The 8184-nt window shown below is 36.2% G+C and overlaps 1 protein-coding gene across 1 annotated transcript; it reads right to left on the minus strand.

The window, feature by feature from the left end:
* Window positions 1-3111: 3111 nt before the first annotated feature.
* LOC127874389 (serine/arginine repetitive matrix protein 2-like) lies at window positions 3112-5870 on the minus strand. Its single transcript, XM_052418686.1, has 5 exons — window positions 5762-5870; window positions 5335-5479; window positions 4597-4930; window positions 4003-4095; window positions 3112-3810 (listed from the first exon to the last, which is right to left on the minus strand). Exons 3-5 carry the CDS (start codon window positions 4654-4656, stop codon window positions 3232-3234), a joined length of 732 nt encoding a protein of 243 aa, XP_052274646.1. The 5' UTR covers window positions 4657-4930; window positions 5335-5479; window positions 5762-5870; the 3' UTR covers window positions 3112-3231.
* Between the last annotated feature and the right edge of the window lie 2314 nt (window positions 5871-8184).

Raw genomic sequence — 8184 nt, forward strand, 5'->3', positions numbered from 1 at the left:
TAATGTTTTTTGTTTGAACACACATTTTTATGTTGTCAATAATACAATAAACCAGTGTCAATCACAATTTTCATTGAAATGCAAATGGATGCATTTTAAAATCAGTAAAAACAGGAAATAAAGTGACGGTTATCAGATCATTATAAATATAAACATACATGTACTCATCAACGATTGAATTATCCTTGAGGTCAAGGTGGTGTAATGGATAAGGTTTCCGCCTAACGATTGGGAGGTGGTGAGTTGCCTAACTTACACTGGCGGTAAAAAAAGATGATCGGTTATACAACACGTTTTATACAGTTTGATGTTTTCAATGTAAAATAAATATTGTTATCGCTGATAATCCAAATAAGAGATTCTTCATTAAAGAAAGCATCGATAGCTACAAGATACACTTTAATAAGGAGTCCATACGCAATTGTTTCCGCAGCATCAATTTTATACATTTGCGCACATATTGACAGTAGCAAAAATACAATTAAAGTGATAGTATGGACATCTAACAGTTTATAGTTGTCGATTGCCACAAGTCGTTGAATAATATTCAAACTATTGTTTTATGTAATGTTAATGTATTTTCGTTGTAAATGCAGTTTGATTACATAACATAATATATCCAGACGTTATCAAACGTTATGTATTGAATTTACGCCGAATTGTGAAATTTTGACGTCTTTTTGACGTCGTTTTCATGTTACAAAGTGGAGTCGGACTTTTTGACGTTCATCAAAAGAACTTGCAAGTTTTTTGTGCAATAAATGACCAAAAATAACAGAATGATTATAATTTAGATAATACAATTCATGCTTAATATACAACGCACATTTTAATAATTATTTACCTTGCTGACATATCCCTTATGATCTCTTTGATCAGATGTTCCCCATTCTCGAAGAGGCTTTAAATGCTTCGATGTCGGATCAGCACGCTTGACACGGCAACATTTCTGAATGACAAAAGAAAAACCTCATCTTCGATTTCCTTCACAATTACACCATCAGAATGAGCTGGCTCGGCTGGCGATGCCGGTGGTACCGCGGGAGGATAAATAAGGCGTGTCATCCTTCAGGATACGGAAGTCAATGTAGTGATCCACCATGTGCTGTATCACAACATTCACCTCGTTATCATCCCAAAATCCAAACCCCGGCAAGCCATATACCTCCAGCGACATCGCATCCAGTCCATCGGGCAACCAGCCGCTCACCAACGCATCTAACTGCGCAAAGTCTGCTGGTGCAACAAGAACAATAGTTTTGGGCGCATCCATCCTGCTTGCTTTCCAAAGTAGAAATGAAGAATAGAACGATGTTATGCTATATATAGAGAATTGAATCAGCCAAAAAATAGTCGGGTTAGTGAGTACTAGCTTGCATATTAAATGCTGTGTAGTCATTCTTTACCTTGATGGTGACGTCACTATGGGTTAAACATTGGTTTCAGTTAAGTGGAGTCTACCTGTTGGCCATCTAAAGATATTACTACGTCAGCGAACCAGTAGTGGGAGTTAAGCGTTTTGCTTGTTTTCAATTTTTTTAATCTTCTTTTTCTAGTTCTTGTTAATTTTGTTAATTTGATTAGCTCTGTGATTAGTTGACCTTTTGATTCCTTGTAATTTGGACTGGTAATCAACCGGTCCTAGCCGCTTGCCTGTTTACCGTCCTCATCGTGGTGCAAGGCTAAACATCTATTGATAGTAATATCCTTAGATGGCCAACAGGTAGACTCCACTTAACTGAAACCAATGTTTTCGCTTATTTCTCTTGGAACACATACATACAATGAATGACAGACAGACAGAGAGGCCAAAACCAATATGCCCTAGATCTTTCTATTTGCACAATGATCAGCATACCAAATAAGCTTTTTTACCACTGCCTGCATAACATATATTAAGAAAAGTAGTGGCCCCAAGATGGATTCCTTGTGAACACCGAAAGTGTTAGTTTTGAAATAACTTTTGCATTTTTGAAGATAGCAACTTGATATTTTGCATGCATTTGTATCTTTTGGAGCTGCACATTTTGAGTGGTTAAAAGTCAAGGTCAAGGTCATCCTCCAAGGTCAAAGGTGAAATATATAGGAAAAAATCGCTCGTTTAATAAACACTTTTGCATTATTGAAGAAAGCAACTTGTTATTTAGCATGCAAGTGTATCTCATGGAGCTGCACATCGTGAGTGGTTAATGGTCAAGGTCATCCTTCAAAGTCGAGATCCAACATATGGATAACTTAGTTTGTTCGCACGTTTGTGTTTGAAAAGTGTTTTCGCTTAGCTCAAGGCAATATACAACAACACGTTACTGTCTGTTATATAATTACAAACTATGTAATAATATTTTATTTTCAGACAAAAATCCTGGGTAGTAAATATAACCAGTACTAATCAATGATCATGTATAAAAAGGAAACAAAAAATCAAGCATTTTCCAGGGTTGAACCAGTACTTACAATGTATACTTATACATATTCATTTAAACAAAGACATAAAAGCATATAAAAAAAAACATTAACAAATAATCAAGTATTGTCCTGGGTAGAACAAGTACTTACAATGCATACTAATATATATTCATTTAAATAAAGACATAAAAGCATATAAAAACATTTACAAATAATCAAGTATTTTCCTGGGTAGAACCAGTACTTACAATGTATACTTATACATTTTCATTTAAACAAAGACACAAAAGCATATAAAAACAAAATGTAACAAATAATCAAGTATTTTCCTGGGTTGAACCAGTACTTACAATGTATACTAATACATATTCATTTAAATAAAGACATAAAAGCATATAAAACATTTACAAATAATCAAGTATTTTCCTGGGTTGAACCAGTTCTTACAATGTATACTAATACAAATTCATTTAAATAAAGACATAAAAGCATATAAAAACATTTACAAATAATCAAGTATTTTCCTGGGTTGAACCAGTACTTACAATGTATACTAATACATATTCATTTAAATAAAGACATAAAAGCATATAAAACATTTACAAATAATCAAGTATTTTCCTGGGTTGAACCAGTTCTTACAATGTATACCAATACAAATTCATTTAAATAAAGACATAAAAGCATATAAAAACATTTACAAATAATCAAGTATTTTCCTGGGTTGAACCAGTACTTACAATGTATACTAATACATATTCATTTTAACAAAGACATAAAAGCATATTAAAAAAACATATAAGAAATATCAGCCGGTCTAGGGCTCTACATAGGGCCTGCCGCAAGGCGAGCTGCACGAGCCTCGGCCAGGTTTCGGATCTTTGCTCGAACCTGCTCAAAGCCCAAACGGCCCATGGTCGCCCGGTTGTATTTTCGTCTCACGACTTCGATGCCTATACTCTTGCCTGACAAGGACGTCGAGACAATGTCCTCTGCGAATACCATGTTTATGGCCAGTTCCTCCGCCTCCGTAATCCTATTTCTCATGCGCCTCTCAGGCCTGGGTGGTGGCAAAGCCACCAGAGGGACCACCCGAGCCACCACAGGGACCGTCGGAGCCACCAGAGGGACATCCTCGTCGGAGTCGGAGGCCTCAAACGGGACGTACTCCGAGTCCGAACTGGACGACCTCGACAGGGAGCTGGACGACGTGGACGCTCTGGACGACACTGACGAACTCGACGACCTGGACAGGTCGGACGAACTGGACAGGTTGGACGCCCTGGATGACGGCCTGGACGAACCTGACAACCTTAACCCGACAGACGTGGGTGCCGGTGAAATGGCGGGCGTCTCCTCCATGATTGCCGGCTTCTCAATCCCGTCGTCCTCTGGCTCGCTCCACTGTTGAAAAAGAATAAAACACGTGTATATTCGATATCATTAAAAAATTGTATCTATATATGAATATTTACCTTTATATATATTTGTTATTAAAATCTAAATGCCGTCATGTGTCTGAGCAACACTTCTTTGTCAATATTGAAACTATTTTAGAAGTATAATACAAGTAATTAAAACAGGCAATTCACTTACGATATACACTCCCTGTGTATTTGCTCTTATGCCTTTCTCGACCGCCCACTCTATCCACTGACTGGCCGTCATCGATGCATCCATCGTCCACAACTGTAATAAAAAATGAAACACTTGTATAATCGATATCATATAAGCGCGTTGCAACGCTTTTGAATATTTAGATGTTTAAATTGTCAAAAGATGCATACAATAAATATTTTAGACCATGGTAAATGTTCAGTATTACTGTTTCTTCAAAAATATCATAACAACAACGCAACTTTGCGAATGTGAATTTTTTTTTTGTTTATATTGTCCAAACTGTGAAAAGGTCCCTTTTAAGTGCGTAGTGTTTAGAAATTATGACGACATCAGATCTCCCACCGACCGCGGGATTGAATTACGTCATATCTGAATATATTTTACGCCAACTCACATGTGTATGTCTCCTAAAGTGGATTTTTCGAATACCATACGTGTTATCATTATTAGCGTAAGTTTATCTATATTGTTGAAGTTTCGTATATATTGTTACTTGAGTATACTAGCGACTGACTGACAAAGCCAACATAAGTAAATTTCAAATAAGAATTCAACACTGATTTCACTTACAGAAAATAAACAAGAGACTCGTGAGCAGGTCAAAGTCTGGGTTGCTCCGATAAATAACATTCGAAATTCAGCGAAATGGCTTTATATAAAAATAAATGGCTAGTTTCTGTGTTTGATATATCGGCACGTTACGTTCACAATATATAAGATACTGGCGTCTGTTTGAGTCCGTGGCCCGGGATTCGGACCGGCTGTGGATGGCCTACTTTGTATGTGAGGTATTTTACGGTGCTCGGACTCTCTTTCCGATTATTTTTGGGAAGTCAGTCTAGCAGCGCGTTTAGCGGTTATCTTCCTGGTGCGTGTTTTTGCCCTCGTCCTCTTCCTCAAGGAGCTGATGTATATAATAGAAATCAATAGTATCACTTACTTGTTCTAAACTAAATGACAGGAACTACTAGACAAGGTTTTATGACATAATTGAGATAAATGCTGAGAGGGATCCAAATTAATGCAAAATTGGAACTACAAAACTATGCGATGTACATAGTGGTCTTGGATGGGTGCTCGGCTGGATGGTTCAATATTTGTCCTATGTGTTTAATTTAATATACGAACTGTTTTCAAACTGAATATGTCTTTATAGATGATCATTCCATCTGCACCACGATGATGATATGATACTGATAAAATTAGCATCACCATATTCTTAACCGTCATTAGCCTATTCACCAATACCATTATTATGCTTCGATATCACTAGCATTGCAAACATTAGTAGCACATTTAGTTGCTCACCCGATTGTCTTTCAATGTGGGCGAAAGCGTCTTCTTCTGAAACTCCACGCGCACTTCAAACGCGCAGTTGTCCTCGCTCATCCGTATGTTGCCTTTTGGGGCGGTAGGAGGTTTTGAAAGTTTCCCTCTCCTTGTTCCTGGGTATCTGATAAAAAACAATGAAAATATATTAGGTCAAAAGATTATAATTCTGTTTCTATAAAGTATGAACACTTAAAGAGTATGTGTTTCACTGTTGACTTGTGTTCATGCATGATATATATAATGAGGCTGTCCCCCTTTTAGTATGACATATTCAATGCCAATTTAAGCCTTATATTATAAATGACATTTATTATTGACTTTTAAGTGCGCTGTCAAAAACAAAGAAAAGGATTTAAATTGATAATATTAGATTTACATTACAAACTTGTAAGCATGTTTGTACCCATTATTTTCGTGCATGGGTCTCTTGAGTAGACCAGTATCGGCCCCTCCACCTTGCACACCAACCACCTTGTTTTGGGCACTAAGGACAAGAGCTGGACAAAGTGAACAACTATACACCATTCTGAAAAGGTTGTTTTTGCAAAATTAAAATAATAATATAAACCACGGACAAATGCTTGATCTGCATCATTATTTTATTTGCAATTGGTAATGTTTACAATATGACTAACTTCTCCTCCAAAACTGTCAACTGTAGTTTTTTGGGAAGAGCTGCCTTCCCAGAGCTCTCCACAAAACCCCGTCTCCTCCCATCCTGCATAATGGTCCGGCTCTAAGATGAATATAATATCACTTGAAATAATGTATGAGTAAAACTTAAAAGGTATCCCTCCTCTGAATGGTAACAGTATAGTGACATGCCATTTCCTTTCAATAAACAATATGGATTGCCAGCTTCTTCTCTCAGCAGATCCTTCATTGCAGCAACCATATGGTTTCCACTCAGTGTTTGAAGTGGATGCATGGTGTCGATGCAAAAATCCCCTGGAGGAATCAAAATGTCTTTACTAAATGTAGCATTGTATTTCAGCAGTGTTTAATCAGGGTGATGTAACAGTAAAAAAGAAAACTTTGCCAAGAAAACATTAGTTGTGATTTGTCAAAATTTGAAATGTACTATTTAAGTTTTAACAAAGGTTAATATTAATGTGAAACTGATATTATGTTTTTTCCTCTCTTCCGCACAGAACCGGAATTCTGGAAACAGGCCGAGATGGTTGAGACCTAGTGTTCTCCTTTATTTGTCTCACCCATGATGTGTCTGTGCATCTGACAACCCACACATCACGTATAGCCGTCAGAGAATCCAATGCAACCGTGAAAAAAACTATTACATTTCAATACATAACACACGTAGCACAATAAATTAAGGAGTGTTTTGTTTTGTAATTGTCTTGTTTGAGTTTCTTATTCATAAATGCAATATCAATCCCATTGTATATTAAGACATACAAATATGCATATCAAAACCACATTTTATATTATTTTTTAAGATTATAATAAATTATTGTATATGTAAACATTCAAACATTGTTCAGAATCCACTTGTGCATCACTTGATGACTGTGGACTCACCAATGTGCAAAGCTCGAAAAAGTAATTGTATAGTTAATTTCACATAAAAAGTAAAATAGATTGCAAATTAGAGTTATTTTTTCAAGTGAACGCATGCCATAATATCATGTTAGTTTGTTCAAATCATATGTACTTGCACATGTCCCCTTCTGCGTCGCTTTGAAGCTATATCTTTGACCTTGAAGGATGACATCGATCAAAATGTTCAGCTCCATGAGGTACACATGTATGCCAAATATAAAGTTGCTATCCTCAATATTGCCAAAGTTATAGCAAAATGTTAAAGTTGGGGCAAACAAACAGACAGGGCAAAAACAATATGACCCCCACTATAGTGGATGGGGGGGGGGACATAAAAAGCACTAACCATAACCAGTTATTGTTTAATTTCACAATATCATTGACATATGCTCTCGTATTTTTAATAAATATTGTAAATATTGTATTGTAATTAAAAACACCTTATGTTCCTGTTGTAGTTCACCTGTGCTGCATTGGCTGTGTTTAAATAAGGAGTGAAAAACCACTGATTGCATGGATAGCCACTGTCCCTAAGCAGATATTTATGCTCCCCAGCCACATGTCCACGTTCAAACAGTTAGAATACGCTACTCCCCCTTAGAATCCGGCTATCATGGCCGCATTTCCTCAAATTCATGAGAAAAACATAAAAACAAAACAAAGGCACAATTTTAATCTTTTGTTATTCTTACGAGGAACTTGGTGAATACAGCACGTGAACTCTATTTTTTCGCAGAAACTAAATTGTGTCTATGTGTCGTACGAACGAATCAGTACAGAAAAACGAAAATGTCCCAACAGTGCACATTAACGAAACTATTTCAATACAAAAGATGTTACCCAAATGAATAAAACTCTACTAATTATTATTCTTATGTACTACGTTTTGTTAAATGTTATTATAGTTGTGTATTCATCGACGTTGAACCTGAGTAGTACGAACTTATATACTCGTATCAGCATAAAGCTAATACATTTCATACAATTCCCAAAAAATAGATTAAATTTGATGTATTGGTACGTTTAAGATGGCGCTTTATATGGACCTTTTCACACATTTTGCAGTTTGTCAGTAAATGCTTTACATTGATAAATGTAAACATTGGATCTAAAAAAAAGCTCGAGTAAAAAAACAAGAGTACATAAGAGTTCAATTATCGCTTATTTGAGTTTAGCCTGTATTACCGAGGCTTCTGAAAATGATAATTGAGTCGATTACATATTGTGCTGATTCTTTACCACAAGTTGAATAATATTCAAACTATT

This window comes from Dreissena polymorpha, chromosome 3 (genome assembly GCF_020536995.1).
Source record: "Dreissena polymorpha isolate Duluth1 chromosome 3, UMN_Dpol_1.0, whole genome shotgun sequence".
Taxonomy (NCBI): domain Eukaryota; kingdom Metazoa; phylum Mollusca; class Bivalvia; order Myida; family Dreissenidae; genus Dreissena; species Dreissena polymorpha.